Source organism: Gossypium raimondii, chromosome 2, assembly GCF_025698545.1.
Source record: "Gossypium raimondii isolate GPD5lz chromosome 2, ASM2569854v1, whole genome shotgun sequence".
NCBI classification, from domain to species: domain Eukaryota; kingdom Viridiplantae; phylum Streptophyta; class Magnoliopsida; order Malvales; family Malvaceae; genus Gossypium; species Gossypium raimondii.
The window spans coordinates 14,010,451-14,032,745 of NC_068566.1; the positions used below are offsets into that span (position 1 = coordinate 14,010,451).

General features: G+C 33.4%; 1 protein-coding gene across 1 annotated transcript; it reads right to left on the reverse strand.

Moving 5' to 3' along the window:
• Positions 1–1,705: 1,705 nt before the first annotated feature.
• Positions 1,706–2,662, reverse strand: LOC105786691 (uncharacterized). Its single transcript, XM_012613192.1, has 2 exons — positions 2,524–2,662; positions 1,706–2,412 (listed from the first exon to the last, which is right to left on the reverse strand). Exons 1-2 carry the CDS (start codon positions 2,660–2,662, stop codon positions 1,706–1,708), a joined length of 846 nt encoding a protein of 281 aa, XP_012468646.1.
• Positions 2,663–22,295: the final 19,633 nt, after the last annotated feature.

The following is a 22,295-nucleotide window of genomic DNA, read 5'->3' on the forward strand; positions in this document are numbered from 1 at the left end:
TGGACGATCCCCGAACTCGAGCTAGCTTTTTATAACTATAAAATAGGAATAAAAACGCACAAAGTAAGCTTTGAAAGCTTAGTAAGTCATAAGCAAATATATAGTCGTAAAAACATACATAATCTATTTCAACTAAGCCGAATATAACTAGTCTCAAACACATATAGAAACACTTTTCTCATGTATTTCACTTTGTCTCATTAACAATATCACTTACCTATTTTTTTCAAAGTACATATCAATTTTACACATACCTAAATCTTTTATCACTTATACCCATTCCGTATCGTATCAACTTTGCCCGTTGAACCATTCGAAATTGTTAAGGATACTCGGAAACACATATATCACATACAATGCCATATCCCAGATATGGTCTTACATGTTATCACATATCGATGCCAATATCCCAGACAGGGACTTACACATAATCTCATATCACTGCCAATGTCCCAGACATGGTATTACACGTAATCACACCTCAGGAGTCCTAATTTCATGACATTTGTATCATTTACTATTCCTAAGGTTCGTACGAGACTTTCCGATGTCGTAACTCTATCAATTCTGGCTCGTTTTCATCTTTTCAACATTTGATACAATTCAATGATAATTAAACATAATTAACACAATTTAAACGCATTTATTTGCATTTGAACTTACCCTAGATACATAACTAACGGGTCGGATCAACTATTCGATAACTTTCGACTTTTCCCGATCTAACTCCTATTTCTTTCTTTCTTGATATAAATCAATTAAAATTTAACTTGTTTAATCACAAATCCATTTAATTTCATCCAAAAACACATAAATGGGCATTTTGCACTTTAGCCCTTAAAATTTCACATTTTTTCAATTTAGTCCCTATTTCAAAACAACACAAAATACAGATAATTTCATTAAACTCATGCTTGGCCGAATCTTCCCTAGGTCCCTAGCAGCCCATTAATTCCATTAATTTCACATTTTAACCCTCAATTTACAAATTTCACAATTTAATCCTTAATAAGCATTTTTATCAAAAATCACTTAGTAAAACATGATTATCTAACATCAAATATTTATTTTTCATCATCAAACAACAAAAACATCAAGCTATCATCAATTAAATTTCATGAATACATCAACCAATTCAAAAATTTAAGCATGGGCTAGCTAGTATACGAAGCAACGATCTAAACAACGTTAAAATTATTAATAACCGAGCAAAAATCATACCTAAATCATGTCCCCTAAGTGCCGAACTTTAAGCTTCAAAAATGGATTCTTTTGCTTTGGTACATTCGGCCAACAAAGATGATAATGCATGCATTTTATGTTTTGTTTTATTTATTACATATTAATATTCCATTTACTTATTTACCCTTAAAGAATAAACATAGAAATTTTATAACGCATGTCCATTAATGTCCATTAACACTACAAATGGTCTAATATCATCATAAGGACTTTTAATTTAATTAATCATAGCAATTAAGCACTTTAAACAAATAGTATACAAGTTTTGCATTTTACGCGATTAAGTCTTTTTTTTCAAATTAAGCACACAAACGGTAAAATTAAATCATGAAATTTTCACATATATCAAATAACATACTGTAAATACCAAAAATAATATGAAAATAATTTTACGACCTTGAATTTGTGATTCCAAAACCACTGTTTTGATTTAACTAAAATCGGGTTGTTACAACTCTCCCCCTTATGGATTTTTGTCCCTGAAAATCTTACTAGTGAATAGATTTGGATATTGCTCTCTCATAGCATCCTCAGGCTCCCACGTAGCTTCTTTAACCCCGTGTCGATGCCATAAGACTTTCACTAATGAAATTTTCTTATTTTTTAGTTCTTTAACCTCGCGATCTAAATCTCGGATCAGTTCGTCTTCGTATGTCATATCAGACTGAATCTCAATCTCAGACGAGAAAATCACATGTGAGGGATCGAATCGATATCGAGGAAGCATTGATACATGAAATACATTATGAATCTTTTCTAATTCAGGTGGCAACAATAATCTATAAGCAACCGGTCTGATACGCTTGATAATTTCATACGGCCCAATAAATCTCAGACTTAAATTGCCTTTTCTTCCAAATCTAAGTTTTTTCTTCCACAGAGATACTTTCAAAAACACTCGATCCCCAATATGAAACTCAATATCTTTTCGTTTCAAGTCTGCGTACGATTTTTGATGATCTGATGCTGCTTTCAGACTATCATGAATTACTTTCACTTTTTGTTCAATCTCTTTAATCAAATTGACCCCGTGAATCTTATTCTCACTAAGTTCAGTCCAGTACAAAGGCATTCGACATTTGCAACCGTATAAAGCTTCGTAAGGTATACTCGACTGAAAGCTATTATTATACGCAAATACAATCAACGACAAATACTTTTCCCACGTACCTTTAAACTCAAGAACACAACATCGTAGCATATTCTCAAGTATCTGAATAAATCACTCGGATTGTCCATCCGTCTGTGGGTGAAAAGTGGTATTGAAGTGTAGCTTTGTACCTAGTGCATCTTGCAGTTTCTTCCAAAACCATGATGTGAGCCTCGAATCTCTATCCAAAATAATAGAAGTAGGTACTCCGTGCAATCTCACAACCTCGGAAATATACAACTCAGCTAACTTATCAAGCGAATAGTCCATTCGTACTGGAATGAAATGAGCTAATTTCATCTATCTGTCAGCTATAACCCAGATCGCATCTTTGTTTCTCAGAGATAGGGGCAATCCCAACACAAAATCGATAGTCACTCTATCCCATTTCCACTCAAGAATCTTAATCGGCTGGAATAAACCATACGGTACCTGATGCTCAACTTTAACTTGCTGACAGATCAAACATTTAGAAACGGACTTTGAGATGTCACATTTTATACCAGACCACCAGTAAAGCTGTTTCAAATCGTTATACATTTTCGTGCTTCCCGGATGAACAGACAAACGACTACTATTAGCTTTATCTAAAATCATTTGAATCAACTCTGAATTTCATGGTACACATATTTGGCCTCTAAATCTTAAACAATCATTAGCATCAACTCCAAACTCTGAATTAGAATTCAAATCACATTGAGCCCGTTTTGCTAACAATTCATTATCAACTTTCTGAGCTTCGAAAATCTGCTGTATAAATAACGATCTTGCTTTCAACTCAGCTATAATCAAGCCGTCATCAAATAGAGCCAACTGAGTATTCATTGTAAGTAGAGCAAACAAAGATTTCCGACTTAAAACATCAGCAACAACATTGGCATTTCCGAGATGGTAGTCAATCACTAGCTTGTAATCATTTAACAATTCCAACCATCTTCGCTGTCGTAGATTTAGATCTTTCTGAGTCATCAAATATTTTAAGCTCTTGTGATCAGAATAAACATGACATTTCTCACTGAACAGATAGTGACGCCAAATCTTGAACGCGAACACGATAGTTGCTAATTCCAAATCATGCGTCGGGTAATTCTTTTCATACGGCTTTAATTGTCTCGAGGTATAAGCTATGACTTTGCCTTCCTGCATCAAAACACAGCCCAAAACATTCAACAATGCATCACTATAGATTACGGATTCTTTACCCAATTTTTACTGTACCAACATTGGAGCTTCAGTCAAAAGAGCTTTCATCTGATCAAAACTTTTCTGGCACTTGTCCGACCACTCGAACATAACATCTTTCTGAAGTAGTCTCGTCAACGGAGTTGCAATCATTGAGAAACCTTTTACGAACCGTCTGTAATAACCGGTGTGTCCTAGAAAACTTTAGATTTTAGATACATTTTTCGGAGGTTTCCAATCCAATATTATCGAAATCTTACTCCGATTGACTTGAATACCCGATGCTGACACAATATGCCCCAGAAAACCAACTTCTCGTAACCAGAACTCACATTTACTGAACTTTGCAAATAGTTGTTTATCTCGCAAAGTCTATGGCACTATTCTCAGATGTTCAGCATGCTCAGATTCATCACGGGAATAGATCAAGATGTCATCTATAAACACAACAAAAAATCTACCCAAATACGGTCTGAAGATCATATTAATTAGGTCCATAAAAATAGCAGGTGCATTCGTTAGTCCGGAAGGCATAACTAAAAACTCATAATGCCCGTACCTCGTTTGGAAAGCAGTTTTTAGCACATCGGAGTCTTTAACTCCTAGCTGATAATAACTTGATCTCAAATCTATCTTAGAAAACACTATAGCCCCTTTTAGCTGATCAAATAAATCGTCTATTCGTGGCAGAGGATATTTATTCTTGATTGTCACTTTATTGAGCTGTCTATAATCAATACACATTCTCATAGTTCTGTCTTTCTTTTTCACAAATAATACCGAAGCACCCCAGGGAGAGAAACTAGATCGTGCAAATCCTCTATTAGTCAACTCTTGCAACTAAGATGTCAATTCTTTTAACTTGGTCGGAGCCATTTTATATGGAGCTATTGATATCAGAGTAGTTCCCGGCACTAGTTCAATACCAAATTCAACTTCTCGAATCGGTGATAATTTTGGTAGCTCTTCAGGAAATACATCTGGATACTCACACACAACTGGCACAAATTCAATCTTCTTTTTAGGTACTTTTATATCAAGAACATAAGCAAAATAAGTTTCATAGTCTTTTCTCACATAACTCTGAGCTTTCATCGACGAAATCACAGCTGATAACCCATTCAGATCATCTGACTCAATCCGGATAATCTCATTATTCTGACATTTCAAATCAATCGTCTTCTATTTGCAGTTTACAATATCATCATGCAGTGTTAACCAATCCATACCCAGAATTATATCAAATTCATCAAATGGTAACGACATCAGATCAACCGGAAAGTAAAAATCTCGAATCATCAAAGGACAGTTCTTGCACACTTTATCTACTAAAACACATTTGCCTAAGGGCTTTGATACTCTAATCACAAATTCAGTAGACTCTATAGGCAAAGTCTTACTGGATACTAAATTTATGCATATATAAGAATGAGTTGATCCTAGACCTATCAATGCAATCATAGTAGTATCATAGAGAGTGAAGGTCTTATTGTAGATTTGAAATAAGCCCGATTGTTCAATCTACAATTATCGAGATGTCGTTTACCGCAATGTTTGCACTCAGGTTGATTTGGTTTGACATTTCTAACACTAGCTATTGAAGAAAATTTTGAACTCACAAGTGGTCTATCTCGATCTCGTCTAGAATAACCCACAGTAGCCTTTGAATGGCTAAAATCATCTCATAACTTCTTTGATGCTGACTAAAATAACTTACTCGATGATCTTTTTCGCGAATCTCTAGCTTCAAAGTCAGCTTTTCTTTTCTCTTTCCCAAGTTCCTAAGCTTTGCATGCTCACTCGACGAGTACCACAAACTCTTTTATTTCCAGAATCCCAACTAACAGCTTAATGTCTTCATTCAAATCATCTTCAAATCTTTTACATATTATAGCTTCAGTCGAAACACATTCCCAGACATATCTGCTGAGTCTTACAAATTCCCGTTGATATTCTGTCACCGTCATGCTACCTTGTTTTAACTCAATGAATTCTTTGTGTTTTTAATCTATGAATCTCTGACTGATATATTTCTTCCGAAATTCAGTCTGACAGAACTCCCAGGTAACCCATTATTTTGGAACCACTGGTACTAGTTTATTCCACTAGTGATATGCAGTGTCCTTTAACAAAGATACATCACATTTGATACATTCATCAGGAGTACAAGATAATTCATCGAACACCTAGATCATATTATCAAGCCAAAATTCAGCTCGTTCAGCATCATCATCGACAGTAGCTCTGAAATCTTCGGCTCCATTCTTTCTAATTTTATCAACCGAAGGCTTATTTAATCACATCGGATCAGTAACTTGAGGTATCACAGGTATTTGGAGAGGATTAGGCGGGGATAGAGGTTGTTGTGCAGCCTAATTTGTCTGGATATACTCTATGAACCATTCGTTCATCATCTGGAAGAAGGCTTATTTAGCCTCTCCCTCGTAGCTACTCGGAATCGGCCTAAAATCAGTCGACGCTGCTCCTTGAGCGGGAGCGGGTGCATTACTTATCACATGATCAGCTATAGCTCGATCGGGATCCATTTACTATAAAAAAACATATTTTAATTGTCAGGAATCATCACACTATCGCAGTTTATATTTATGTCATGTATAGCTAAACTCACACGCGCTACGTTAGCCCTAGAACCGACTAAACCGTAGCTCTAATACCAATAAAATGTAACACCCCTAACCCGTATCCGTCGCTAGATTAAGGTTATGAGGCATTACCGAACAAAACATAGTTCAGCACGATCATTTATTATAATTCATGCACAAAATTATAATGGCTTCTTTACAATAGTTATCAAATTCAAATAGCAACCATTCACTCATTTATATAAGTCAAATTCATATATATAAAGCACATAACCAATTAATTCAAACATGCATTATTAATCATATTACAAATACGAACCATACTTCAAATTCAATCATATCAATATCCTCCATTCAATCAAATTTTCGAACCAACTAACATGAATCAAAGTCATACAATGCATGCTTTATAAACATAATTTTCGAACCATATGAACATCACATTCGTGATATTCGACTACCGAAATTAAAACCAAGCATGTATCATTTCATATGTGGTACCTAGCACATCGATTATTATCTTAACTTTTATAAATCTATTTCATTAGCAAATTGTCAAACGTACATTTTACATACCTATGCACATTCGAATTATTAAGTCAAAACAAGACACACCATACGGCTTAATTAACATCCATACATGAGACATTATCAAACATTACCAAATGGTTAAATATGATCTTGTACTATACTAATTCATGCGAAATTTACCATTTATGTCAATACCTGGATAACCATCTAATAAATTATAAATTATATTCATACTTTGACATCACAAACCATACTTAAATAACTAATATGCAAGCAATCACTTATACATAACTTAGCTTATGGGAACATATGCATTATAGAAAAACACATCCATCAAGTAAACCAATCATGCTTTTCTAGTCATTTCATATATACGAATCATGCTTAATTATTCAACTATATTAATACCATTTATCTAATCATATTACTAAACAACCAACAATCATCAAAATCATAGTGCACGTCCTTCATAAATACAAAGTTCGAACCATATGACCATCATTTACATTGCATTTGAATGCCTAAATCATAATTAAACATAATTCATCTCATATACCGAGCATACATTAAGACATCCTTTAATACAATTTCATGCCTTTAACTAAATACTAAACATACCATTTTCATATGCTAAGCATCATGCCGAAATTACATATTCAAAACCAATTCATTTCTCATTTGTTCGGCTAGCAAGTTAGCCTCAAAATTTATACCAATTCCACTATTCAATATTAAGCTAAACATAATATTTCATGACCTAATACAAACATCAACATGATATAACCAACGAAACGAATCTAACACATAGTCATTATTCATCATTTAGAATCGTACCTAAATAACCAATACTCAATCAATATATATATTCATCATTTACCTCATTACTTAAACCAAAACATATAACCATGAAGCATACTTCCCAAAATGAACTTTTACCATAACCGAATATACACAAACATTAGCATCATTATCAAGCCATTTTCGCATGGCTACAAATATACTGATCAAAATGAACCATATCAAAACTAGCCTATACATGCCATATTTCAAAAGTAAAAGCTTTTAAAGTACCGAAATAGTGATTGATAGTGTGACGATGTTCCTATACAAACTTCAAAAATGGCTTCTTTTGCTTTGGTACATTTGGCCAAGAAAAATGATAATGCATGCATTTTATGTTTTGTTTTATTTATTACATATTAATATTCCATTTACTTATTTACCATTAATGAATAAACATAGAAATTTTATAATGCATGTCCATTAATGTCCATTAACACTACCAATGGTCTTATATCATCATAAGGACTTTTAATTTAATTAATCATAGCAATTAAGCACTATAAACAAATAGTATGCAACTTTTGCATTTTACGCGATTAAATCCTTCTTATCAAATTAAGCACACAAACAGAATCACGAAATTTTCACACACATCAAATAACATACTATAAATACCAAAAATAATATTAAAATAATTTTATGACCTTGAATTTGTGGTTTCAAAACCACTGTTTCGATTTAACAAAAACCAGGCTGTTACATACTTCGTGTTCTATCGAAACTATAAATATTACAACTGACATTGTACGCTTGCAGTTGAAACTGCTCTTCAAAAATAGTTTTTCCAAAATATTTTGTTTTAATGCGCACATACGCGTATGGTTATATGCCAATTTAAATAACTACATGACTTTCCTATCAACACAATCCCAACAACGTGGTGAATTTAACAGATATGATACATTAACATTTCGGATTGTACCATACAATTCCATTCAAAACCAATCTATTAAATCATGTATCAAGTTCATCATTTGCATTTTTTTTCAATCACATATATAAATACAATTCTATCATCAAAGATATTGTTATACATTCTTTCACCTTTTCATTAGCATTTTAGCCTGATGAACTATAATAATTAGATATGGATACACGGGCCAAAACACACCTGATTGCTCATCTGAGCAAAAACTCCAATACATACTTGAGAATTGAAGTCCTAAGCCTATAGGCACATGTCATAAGACATTAAATCCCTCCTGAACACACCAAGGTCTTCGAAGAGACAAACTTGGTAATCCGCAACAAATGTTGGATTCCAGTTTAAACAGTGAATTCTCTGTACATCAGTATCATCTCATATCATATCCCATACAACGTGAAAATAACCCTATTGTCATGCCACTTGTATCCTGTCCTAAAAAATGTTCATTCGGGCACTTTTAACACATTTAGTAATTTCTTTACAATTCAGTCCATTCCCACATTTTGTACCATTTTGAATACAATTCAAAGCATGGTCACATAATATAATTTCACAATTAAAACACATACATTAGACATATAAACATGACTATACCATATGAACTTACCATACAAAAAACAACAACAGATAAGGTATCGAGGAATAATTTACAATTTTCCCTTTTCCTCGATTATCTACCAGTTGGTCCAAATCTTGATCTATACAATAATTAATTTCAATATTATTTCCAAACACCTTGAATTATCTTATTTAATGCATATGAAAACTTATTTCCATTTTTCAAAATTTCCTAAAGTTTCACATTTTATTCAATTTAGTCCTTAAAACCGTAACTATCATAACTTTCACATTTAGGCATCATTTTTAATCCATTTTCAATTTAATCCCTTATAACCCTCTAGAATCCATAAATATAGAAATTTCAACCCACTATTCAAAATTTTATGCCTTAGTCCCTATGTTCAAAAACTAACATTTAACTTTACAATTTAGTCCATTTTTTTATTTCTAACTCATCATCTAACCAATCTAATATTAAAAGCTTCAAGAAACAAGCATGGTAACCTTTACATACTTTAATAGTTTTTTTAAAAAATATATTGGTAAGCTAAATCAAGCTACAATGATCTCAAAAACATAAAATTTATGAAAACGAGCTTTAAAAGTGCTTATATGCAAGGGCCAAATACTTGAGAAAGTTAGAAGGTTTTTCTCCCCTCTTCAATGGTGGGTGGAGGAAGATGAGAATAAAAATTCTCTTTCCATTCACTTTAGTTTTCTTTTAATTAGATTATTAATTTATTAATTTTAATCAAAATTTATTCTAAAATAAGGCCATAATTCATGAATTAACTAGCCACTATAGCCTGTTGGGGTCAAATTACCACATAAACTTCGGTTATTTACTAATTAAGCCTTTTGACACTTCAAAATAAAATGTGATTAACTTTTACCACTTTTACGATTTAGTCCTTGAGCCTTAGTTACTAACCAATCAATAAAATTACCATATTGAAATTTACTACAAAATTATAATAGACTCGTAAATATTAGTAAATAATATTTATTGACTCGATCATAAAAAAATGGGGTTTCAAAATTGCCGTTTTCGATGCCACTAGAAAACAGATTATTACATGATCTAATTTGGATCTCGACATTCTAGTATCCAGAATATAGAGTAGATATGCCTCATACCCTTTTTTGATCAATTCTCAAGCTGACATTGTCGATGTTATATTATTTGAACGTTTAGATTTGTCGGCCTCTATATTTATCATTTCACGATCCGTATGTTGCAGCAATATTCTCTTCTGTTTACAATTGACCATAACATCGTGAAGAGTTAACTAATCCATACCAAGGATTATATCAAATTCATCAAATGAAAATAATATCAAATTGGCTAAAAACTCTCAACCCTGGATTTTTAATGGACAGTTTTTAAAAATTTTATTGACAATTACAGTTTGGCCTAATAGGTTGGTTACTCGAACATTAATTCTTTTCATCTCTATTGGTATATTTACTTCTGCTAAAAGAGGTGAAAATTTATGAATGAGTTGACCCATGGTCAATCGATGCATGCACGGGTAGATCAAATAAGGAGAAAGTACAAGTAATAACATCAGGAGCAGTAGCTTCCTCTTTAGCTCAAATTGTTAGATCTGGTGCCCCGAGTGTAGTATACTTATTTGTAAACATATAATTTTTTTTAAAAATTAGTTAATAAAACAAATTCATTGATTACATTAATATATTTTTTATAATTGTCCTCATATGGTTTTTGCTCACAAAGCAAAATAGAAGAAAATGTTGCTCACTAGTTGTCTAATGTTTAATTAATACTAAGCGAAATTACACGGTTGGATCGTAATACAAAAAGATAACTTATATTAGTAGATGAACCTAAACATGTTCTCAGTCTAATAAAAAATGAGTCATCTATCAAGTGCAATTAGGGAGATATTTTGTCTTGTGCATCAGAGCGGATAAATCCCAAAAGATAAAAAACATAAATGTGACTAACTAGACTGACAATTCATCAGACTAGACCCAAGGAGAATAGATCTTGAATCTATTTATAGACTTATTAACTTTTGATATTCATAGTGTGACATACCTAAACCTTTATTGGATGACGAACTATGTATGTGTGACTCATATACTTTGATGTAAGTAAAAACCTGAGCTCAAATAAGATATTGAACCGAAAGCTAGGGCGTTGGGTATACAACTTTTTTAGTATGTAGTGCCATTTAAAACAGTGGAATTCATAGTCTAAGACGTAAATGATATCCTCTCATTGGCATTACATGGTTGATGAAAAGCAAACATGGCTACGAGTTGTTCGTCTTTGTGATGAATGATTTGATTTCTATTTGATAGTAATTGACTTTTCATAAAGGCCGGCGTAATGGTTACCATGAGATAAAATATGATCATATTGGGAGAACAGATATTATCCCAAAGTGATTAAGGATATCCTGTGAGGGTAACACACTTATGATAAGGTCATTGGATGAGTATTTATCGAGTTGCTTTCCTAATGGTATGTCATTGGGGAGAGCTCAGTCATGATACTATAGTGGAATGACTTCATGACTAAATATGTTTATAATTAATAGGAAAAAAACTAGAACTTAATTATAAATCATTTGATCCTCAATTGCATATGTCCAATCGGTCCCTCCGCTAGCTCGTTGGAACTAGAAATGAATTACATGTTGAATCAAATGAACATAAATTAATAGAAATGGTAAAAATGGAGGAATAAGAAACATTTGGAAGTGATTATGGTTTTCTCCAAAATGATAATGAAAATGGAGAAATGAAACCATTTGGAAATGAATGTAGTTTTCTTAAAAATGAAAATAACCTGAAAATGAATTTATGTTTTTTGAATTAAATGAAGTTAAAAAATGGAACTAAATCATTCAGTCATAGTGGACCGTTGAATATGGAAATACTAGATATATTTTCTCATAGATTCTTTTATGGTAAAGTTGTAGTGTTTTTAATGGAATTAGAATTGGGTTGAGAATATTATTTAATTGGAAATATATTGAGAAGTTTATCTTGGAAAATAGAAAAAAAAATTGGGTTGGATGAAATTATAAAGTGTTGGGTTAAAAGCCCGGGAAGTACTTGTAAATGAACCTAATATGGGAGAGGCCCAAAATTCGCTCATGATAAAAGGGGTGGATGACAAATCCTAATAATATTAATTAGGGTTGCCACCTCATATACTTCTAGTTAGACTAGGAGTTCATTTTTCTAGTTGAAATAAACTTTTACAATTCAATAAAGGTTCTACCTTTTCTTCCCATAAATAGATGGCATCGGCCTATTGACAAACAACTTTAAGATATTGTTACTCTGCCTGAAAATAGAGAGAATTTGTTCTCAACTATTGAATCTATTTCTTGAAATAACAAATTCTATTGGTTTCTATTTGATAAGAGAATTTTCATTTTCACACTAAAGAAAAAGAAAATTATTCGTAGTTCTGTATTTTGATTTGAACCGTTGGAACTCACACTCGAAGTAGTTTGTGGTATGAGAATAGCAGAGAAGATCATTTGGTTGAAAGTTGAGAAAAATAATGATCCATCTATCCAAAAACACAAGTGTGAATTCAATTTAGGGATTATTGCTATAAACATCACAAATTGGGTTGGTTTTCAATTTTTTTTTGTGCAAGAAAACTGTTTTTGAATCGAATTTTTTCCTACATTAAGATGATGCATTTGCCTTTCATTAAAGCTTGAAAATATTTGTAAGTATTTGAAGTGATAATTCTTACACCCATTGAATTAAGTCACCTTGGGGCAATCTTAACCGACTAGTAAGAAAATGGATTTTCATCCAATTAATACGTGAACCTAATTCCTTAGGTATTCGCATGTACTAATAATCGCCTCACATTTGGCCATCATTCTAACCTAAATGTTTCTTCTTGGGAAGTTTACTAGAATGATCTTGAGTATATAACCATCAATTCAGCATCTAGCAATCAATTCACCATGATTGAGTCATCTTGGGACAATCTCAATGAGTAACATGTATGACTAGTTGTCTTTTAAAAAAGAAAAACTTCTTACGTGTTACTCCCTATTTATCGCCTCCGATCTTTAATAGTGGAGTGATTTTAGGGTGATCACTACCTGAACGTCTTACGTCTATTTAACTAACCCTAGTGGATTCCCATTTTTCTTTTCACAACTAGCATATTGTAACTTTGTTTCATCTTGATTCCTAACAACTTTTGGTCAATCTTGGCGGTTACTCGATTGTCTCACCATTTCTATGGATTCTATCCTTCCTTCACCTGTATTCTATCTTTCTCATTCTTTTATAAGGTGGTCCTACGATCTACCCTTTTGATGGCATTTGGGTACCTTCCATTTGGCGATTATTCCAAAACTACTTAGTCTATGACAGACTCCTTTTCTTACCCTAGCCCCGAAGGACTTACTATCATCCATCATTTGGGATAACTAGTGAATACCTCATCACTTTAGTAGATTAAGTCCTGCTTGGGATGAATAGCGGTCGAATTACTTCATTGCAATCCATCTTGTTCAAAATGCCATGCTTGGAAATGTGACATGTTCGTCTGTTGTGGGCTGTTTTGGCCTTCAGTACCCCGCAGACTATCATCAGAGCGATTACTTGTGTTTGCTATTTCTCCCTTATGTTTGTTCCCTACGGAAATAGACTTTTAACTGATGCGTCCCCAATGGTTTCCCCTTTCAATAGGAATAGTCTTGACAAACATATCTATCACTTGATACATCATTCTTAGTCAACGAGTTTTAATTAACCCTTCCTTTCTTTATGGATTAACCAACATACTTCCAATCACCCACTAGCATGGAGGGTTTCTTGAGCACCTCTTATGATTCTGGATGGCAGATCCTTATCCGCAATCCTTAGTTAAACTATATTTCATATGACTGTACACTGTGCACCATTGGCGTATCATTTCCCATAATTGATTCTTACTAGGTTACTACTTTATTGCCCTACCTGTTTTTATAGTTATTGTTCAAGCGCACTATTCCCCTTTTCTACTACCCTTGCCTTCTTTGGTGAATTCCTTAAGCCCGTTCGTCAATACTTGTATTTTTTCTTATGCATGAATTTCCTTAATTATCATCCTAGTGTTCCACTCCATGACCAATGTCCTGGTGGACTCTATTGGTTGTCCTTTCCTTTCTAGGTTCTTGCTCCTTTTTGCCCCGTGCTTATTGTCTTGACAGACTACCCTATGTTTCTTGTCCTGTTAGACTTTCATATGATGTCGTAGCTTCTTTCAATTATAGTTGTCGAAACCACTTTTTGAAAATAAAAATTTTAGTTATCGACTTATTAAAAATGAAAATTTGGGAGTTGCCATCGATCTTGTATTGAGGTGTGATCGGAACACCTTGAAAATAATTTTAGGTCTGCGGATTTTGAGAAAACAGGTTCGGGAGTCGGTTACGCACGAGGAAGGGTTAGCACCCTCTTGACGCCCAAAATTGGTACCGAATTGATTGTTTAATGTCTTAATGTCTAGATTTTGAAAAGATTTTAACATACGATCCTTTTAACTTGAATAAATTGAATAATAAAACACTCTTATTTCAAAGAAATAAAATGTCACACCCAGTGAGTTAGGGCGCAACATTTTTAATCTTCAAAATTAAGTTTATCTCTTGACTTTAAAACCTATGCATTTTGAGAAGGATATCTGATTATCTGGGTCAAATGAAAAATCAAAACCCAGTAAGTTAGGGTTCAATTTCACAAAATTCCTAAATATCGAATATTGCCTTTTTTATTTAGAAGAACCCTCGTCTCGAGAAAATAACATGTCATACCCAATACGTTAGGACACAACATATCGAATTCCCGAGAATGAGCTTTTTATTTGTGTTTTAATTAAAAAGGATGCTCGGTTATCTAAATTCATCAGAGAAATTGAAGCCCACTAAGTTAGGGCACAATTCTTTCGAGGATCATGAACACCAAGTATTTGAAAGTTTATGGATAAACGATTGCAATATTTTCCTAAATGGATGTAATGCGATTGAAGGGTAACGTATTACACAAAAGTGGTAATTTGAAAATAAAACACACGTTAACGAATCATGAATAATAGATAAATACAAACTAGCATGGCGATAAGAATTTCAATCATACAATATACCAATATCGATGTCAACATTTGAAATAAAAAACGAGCTAATTAATGCAAACACAAGCCAAGTGTATAAGCTTTGAAATTACCAGAAAAATAAATGGTATGAAAGGAATGGAAATTGTGAATCAATAAAGCGTATATAGAAATATTAACATAAGTACTATGCAAAAAAAAAATTGAAATAGATTGAAATGGAGTTTAAAATAAATACTATCGAAGTAAATTTTGAATAAATGCTATGTATGAAGAAAATCAAAATATTGATATATATAAAATAATATATGAACAAATAATACATATGAAATACAAAACTCAAAATAAACAATAGTATACGATAATATGTAAAAGAGTTGAAGTGGATGATTTATAATAAAATAAGGTTTGAAAGGAATTATATACATGAGAATAAATATACTATCATAGAATCGATAATATCATATGTATATGTGTAATATAAATTATGCATAAATAATATTAAATTTATATAAAATTATAAAATAATAAATTTGGATAATAATACATGAAAACTTTAAATAATGATGTGATAAATTTTAAAACAATAATATGTTATAAATGAAAATAATATTGATGATAGGCTAAAAATATATATTAAGTTAACATAAAATAATGTCAAATTTTAAACTAATATCCAAAAATAACAGAAAAATAAATTTGAAACAGAATAAAAAGCCAAGTATATTAAATTACATAAATATAGAAAAAATTATATCAAACTCGAGATAAATAAAAAAATAAAAAATAAAGCAAAATTGAGGATCAAAACGACATGTGCGAATAACACGAGGGATCGAAAGGGGAAATAATCCCAACACCTCGAAACACTGCGCCATGAGAAGGACTAAAGTGAAACAACAATAAAATATGCGGGGCAAAATTAGAAAACGCAAAACAAGGGACAGGGGAGGCGAATCGAAAACGAGCGACAAAGTAGAATGACTCAAAGCGCAAATAGCCCATTTGGCTTTAAAACGCGCGGATCCTTCCCCGGGTCGGGTCACACGGGCGGGTTATATGGCCAATACGACGCCGTTTTAAGGCCCCTGAAGCAGGCCTTAAACGACGTCGTTTTTCACACCATAAATAAAAACTTTAAAACCCTAAAGTTACTAGCAGCTATCAACCTTAAACAATCTTAAAGAAAAACTAAACATTAGCCTCCCCCAAACTAAAACCTAACCCGCACATCCTCAGCTGCCTCAAGTCCAGAAACTATCTACTATCAACTCCGATTTGAAATGGAGGAAGCAGAGGTTCCGATGTCGGTGAGGTAAGCTTTTCTTCCCTTTTTTCTCCCATTCTATTTTATAAATATATCTATATATGATCAATAGCAAACAGAAAAAAATAAAAACAATCGGAAAGGAACCGAAAAGAGGAAAAAGAAGAACCTTTTTTTTTGTATTGATTTCGTTTTTTCTTTACAGTATGCGTGTCTATGTGTTCCCCCCTTTACAAAAGTTTCAGCCTTTTGTTTTATAGGCCGAGAGAAAATAAAAATGAAAAAATACAAAATCCCTCATTTTTTCGTTGTCTCTGCTGCTTGTTTGTTGGTGTCTGCTGCTTGGTGTCTGTGGGTGTGGGCGTGGGCGCATGCGTCACGGAGGCTCGTGTGGGTGCAGAGGCACGATGCGTCTGAACAAGAAGAGCTGCTGCTGCTACTGGGCGTCTTGACTAGGGTTCCAAGGCTTCTTTTTTTGCTGAAATTATTTTAGGCTATCGGGTTGGTTATTTGGACCGGTGTAATGGGTGTAGGTTTGGTTTCATTTCTGGGTATTTTGTGTTTGAGTAAATTAATTGGGCCAGGGTTAGGTTTAGCTATTTTGGTCTCTAATTGGGTAGTGATATTGGGGCTTAGTGGGTCTAATGTATTTTGGGTTTGTAATATGGACTTTTAACATTTTTTACTTTTATATTGGTTTTTAATATCTGTATAGTGCCCAGGCAAATTAGGCCTATTACAATAGTCTTACACAATATAACCCTATTTTTACTATCTTAGTGGACTACCACATGTTTATTGTCCTGAAAGACTTTCATATGATTTTGTAGTGTCTTTCAGCTATGGTCTTACACAATATAACATCGTTCTTACTGTACTAGTGAACTACCCTATGTTTATTGCCTTAGTGGACTTTCACATGACGTCATAGCGTCTTTCACCTATGGTCTTAATCCTATTTACCATTCTGGCATGCTTTCATATGAGCCATAGTGTCTTTCAGCTATGGTCTAACTCATGTTTATCATCGAACCACACATGATGCCAAAACATTTTTCACCTACGATTTTATTCATTTTATGCGTATAGCCTCTAATCGAACCCATGGCCTAGCCATGATTTGTTTATTCACTTTTCTCGTTACACTCCATCCATTCCTCCATTCACCATGCCTAACCTTAATGCTCGAACACTGTAGTGTCCCTTCCACAAGGCCCAGAGCTTTGCACATCACAGGTGCACACAACAACACCATATGGCAGTATCTAATAGAACCACCCCTTGTTCCCCAATCCTAACTTTTTCTAGACCTTTTAATAATACCCTTTTATATTCCACCATAAATGAACAAACATTGCAAGAAATTCATATCATGCTGGCAAAGACTCACAACTTACTTAACATTCTAGGGATGGAGGACAAAAACTCATCTGATGCCTCGTTAGCTTAGCTTCTCCTAAGGCTAGAGCATCTATTCTCCTAGAAGCTAAGCATGTCAACCAAATCATAGGTTAAACTTAGTATTTTTAACCTAAACCTCAGTTTCCCAAAAACATGTAGAACCCCTAAAATGGTTCTGGAAACCCTTAACTTTTGTTCCTCAATCTTACGTATAATGAATAATTTAGGACCTTACCAGCTTAATAGATTTTCTATTTTTCGTACTTGAACATCATGATCATCCCCCCATGTAGAGCTTCCATAACTATCTCTTCTTTGGAGCAACCAAAGAATGAGATGAAGAAGAAAATGAAATAGATTGGAGAAAAAGTCTCTCCAGGAAGTCATTTCTTAGCTATTTATATCCTGTCCTGCATGATTTTCGACCATGCAAAAAGTATCCATTGACAATTATTTTGGCTCCCACTAATGGACCGACTGGTTCTAATCCAACCGAACCAGACTTGGTTTTCAACCCTATCTAAATTCAGTTACTATCTTTTCCTAATCTTTCAATAGAGATCGTCAAATTATGGTCTCTTTCAATTTAACCCCTAAATGTTCCTAATTTTCAGGTTTAAAGGAAACTTGGGTGAGACAATCCTGATTTTTAGGGCTTTTCTCCAAAATCACAAATGACTCAAAAAACTCTGGTGACAAAATTTTGTCGCCACCACAGACTTCTGTTTAATCCATAATATTAAAAAACAATCTCATTATAGATTATTTAAAAAGTGCATTAAAACATGAAATAAATACTGATTAAAAAAATAATCCGTAATACAAAAAAATGGAGTCATTAAAAAAAACTATTTATGGCATTAAGAATTTATGATATCATAAACTAATTATGGGTTCTAATTAATACTTTAAAATTATAATTGATGAAATATTAAATAATGAGAGTTGCTATTTGTCAAAATTATAATTAATCCACTTAAACCTACTTTTTCTTATTTGCTTTAAAACACGATTAAAATTAGTTTATATATACTAATTTAGATTTTCGTGAGATGCACGAGTTGTTTTTTTGTATATTAATATCATGATATTTTTTAAAAATTTAATATTAAAATTAATTAATGATTTGAAAAATATTAATTGTTAGAATTGAGTGACTCGTATCCTTGTTAAAATAAAATACAAGTGGTAAAATAAAATAAAAGTAAAATCCATATAAAATTACACTTCTTTTATTTTATTTTAGAATAAGGTTTTCAACCTTATTACACTTCACTTATTTGATATTGATAAGAATAGTGTGTTTCAACCTAACTACACTCCTTCTAATAGAATATGATTTTACAAGCCTATAAATAGACATAGTCTACTCCTACTGTAATATTTCAAAATCGACATAGTGAATTATCTTCTCCTTTGTCCGTGGTTTTTTCCCGAAATGATTTTCACGTAAAAATCCATGTGTTTTTTTCTTTTTTTCTTTTTTTCTTTGCGATACAATGTCACTATCGACGTTCTATTTCTCACAAATTGGTATCAGAGCCTTCTGGGTTGTTGATCTCAATCACGGTAATGGTGTATTTGAAGTATGAAATTCCACTGTTGGATTGCAACACCAGATTCGCGTTGTGGCAAATAAAAATGCTAGCAGTTCTTGCACATATGGACTTAGAGGATGCCCTGCTACGGATAGATAAGATGCCTTCGACATTGACGGAGGAAGAGAAGAGGTGTAAAGATCGAAAGACGTTAACATAGTTACATCTACATTTGTCTAACGAAATTTTACAGGATGTGATGAAGGTGAAGACCACCGTTGCATTATGGAAGAGGCTAAAACAAATATGTATGTCAAAAACTCTAACCACCAAGTTGCATATGAAGCAGCATTTTATGCTCATCGTTTCGAGAAAGGTGCATCTGTGCTCGAACACCTAATAGTGTTTAAATAAATTCTCTCAAACTTGAAGGCCATGAGGTTCAGTACGATGAGAAAGATCTAGGGTTAATTCTGCTTTGTTCATTACCCCCGTCTTATTCAACCTTTAGAGACACAATTTTGTATAGCTGCGAGTCTCTCACAGTTGATGAGGTTTATGATTCTTTTACCTCGTATAATAAGATGAAACATCTTCTGGTTAAACTTGACTCTTAGGGAGAGGGTCTCATTATTTGTGGGAGACAAGATCAGAATGTTGATGATCATCGTGGAAGAACATAGGAACAGAATCCTCACGGTAAATCTCAAGGAAAATCGAAGTCTTCAAACAAACGTAAAACTTGTAAATTTTTTAAGAAGAAGGGGCACATTAAACCTGAGTATTTTAAGCTGCAGAATAAGATCAAAAGGGACGTTGTGAATTACAAGAGCAAACAACTAGAAAAATTTGGTAAAGCTAATGTTGTAGAAGAGTACAACGATGGTGAACCTTTAGTCTCTTTTGTCAACAATTCTAAAGTGAGCAAATCATTGGTTCAGGCTAAAACCTTCCACCTGAGTCCCAATTGGGATTGATTTACAACTTATGAAATAGTGTCTGAATGTGTTATTTTAATGGGAAATAATGCTTCGTGTAAAATAGCAGGTGTTGGAACAATTAAAGTTAAGTTATTTGACGGAGTTGTCAGAACACTTAGTGACATGTGACATGTTCCAGAATTGAAGAGAAATTTGATTTCGTTGAGTACTTTTGTTCAAAAGGGTACAAATACACAATTGAAAGTGGGGTTTTGAAGATTTCTAAAGGTTCCCTCATTGTGATGAAAGGGCAAAGAAAGATTGTCAAGTTATATGTTCTGCAGGGTTCTACAGTTTCTGGTGATGCAGCTATCGCTTCCTCTTCCTTATCAGATGATGATGTTACTAGACTTTGGCATATGTGCCCAGGGAATATGAGTGAGAATGACATGGCAGAATTGAGCAAAAGAGGACTTCTTAATGGGTAAGGAATTTGCAAACTTAAGTTTTGTGAGCACTGCATTTTTGGGAAGCAAAAGAGAGTTTGATTCACCAGAGGAATCTATAACACAAAGAGAATATTAGAGTATATTCATTATGATCTATGGTGGCCATCTAGAGTACCTTTGAGAGGTAGAGCTAATTATATGTTAACACTTATTGATGATTTTTGAGAAAATTTTGAGGTTTTTCCTGAAGTAGAAAAGTGACGTGTTTTCTGCATTTAAGTCTTGAAAAACTATGATTGAAAAACAAACGGGGGAAAAAATAAAACACCTCCACACAACCAATGGCTTAGAGTACTATTTTGATGAATTTAATGAATTGTGCAAGTCAGAAGGGATCGTGAGGCACTTGATAGTTTGTCATACTCCAAAGCAAAACAACATTGTAGAACGAATGAACAGAATGATCATAGAGAAGGTTCGATGTATGTTGCCGAATGCCAACTTACCAAAGTCTTTTTGGGCTAAAGCAACCTCTAGTACATGCTTTTTCATCAACCGATCGCCATCTGTTGCCATTGGAAAAAAGACTCCACAAGAGGTATGGTCTGGTAATTCTGTTGATTATTCTAATTTAAAGATCTTTGGGTGTCTTGCGTATGCTCATGTAGATAATGGAAAATTGGAACTGAGATCCATTAAATGTGTTTTTCTTAGTTATAAAGCTGGTGTAAAAGGGTATAAGTTATGGTGTCTTGAAAATAGAATAGTTGTGACTAGCAGTATAACACCCCAAACCCGGCCTGGACGTTATGGCTGAATTTGGCGATTTCACATGATAGCGCATTTGAAAATCATATCATTGCTAAAACCATTTCTTGTTTAGAACTAATCATTATCTTTCATAAATTATCAAATCGTGATTCATTTCCAAAACGTTATATTTTGTGGAAGCTTTTAAAATAGTTTGCGTGTGCGTGGTATTTTGATAAAACATTCATCTCTTTTGAAAACACGAGTTTTACCTAGTTCTAGCAGATATAACCAGAAAACAGTATAAAATCCAAATTTTAGGTAAAAATCCATAAATTACATTATTATAGAAAAATACCCAAAATAAAACTTAAAATCGTAAATAAGTATCAAATAACAAAATGGAGTCGTGTGGCCATTGCTGAGTCCTCCGCCGCACCGATCTGCCTATGTCTGGGGATTACCTGTACAAATTAAACAGAAGGGCTGAGTTTACATAAACTCAGTGTGTAATCCTTATGCAAACAAATAGGAAATAACATATAATCTCAGTTTGGGCCTAAGCCCTTTTCAGTATCAATAAGCATTAGGGCCTTAGCCCATCACAGTGTAGTAACAGTGACAGTTATGCAGTTATAAAATCCTACCCAACCAGCCTCTACACTCCATGTGGGGATATAATCAACCCACCCATCCCTACACTCAAAATAGTAGAGAATGCGACACTAGACAGTAGTTGCAGCTGAGCTGTCAGTAAGTTAGGCTTGAAGCCTTTCAGTACACTTCCTCAAATCAATATCAATTCCCAACCCAATGCAATGCATCAT

Excerpts from the sequence above, each read along its gene's own strand:
- LOC105786691 (XM_012613192.1), bottom strand. The coding sequence starts at position 2,662 with ATGGACTATTCGCTTGATAAGTTAGCTGAGTTGTATATTTCCGAGGTT. Across the intron at positions 2,413-2,523 it reads GAAACTGCAAGATGCACTAG|GTACGTGGGAAAAGTATTTG; the intron begins GTACAAAGCTAC and ends TTGAGTTTAAAG.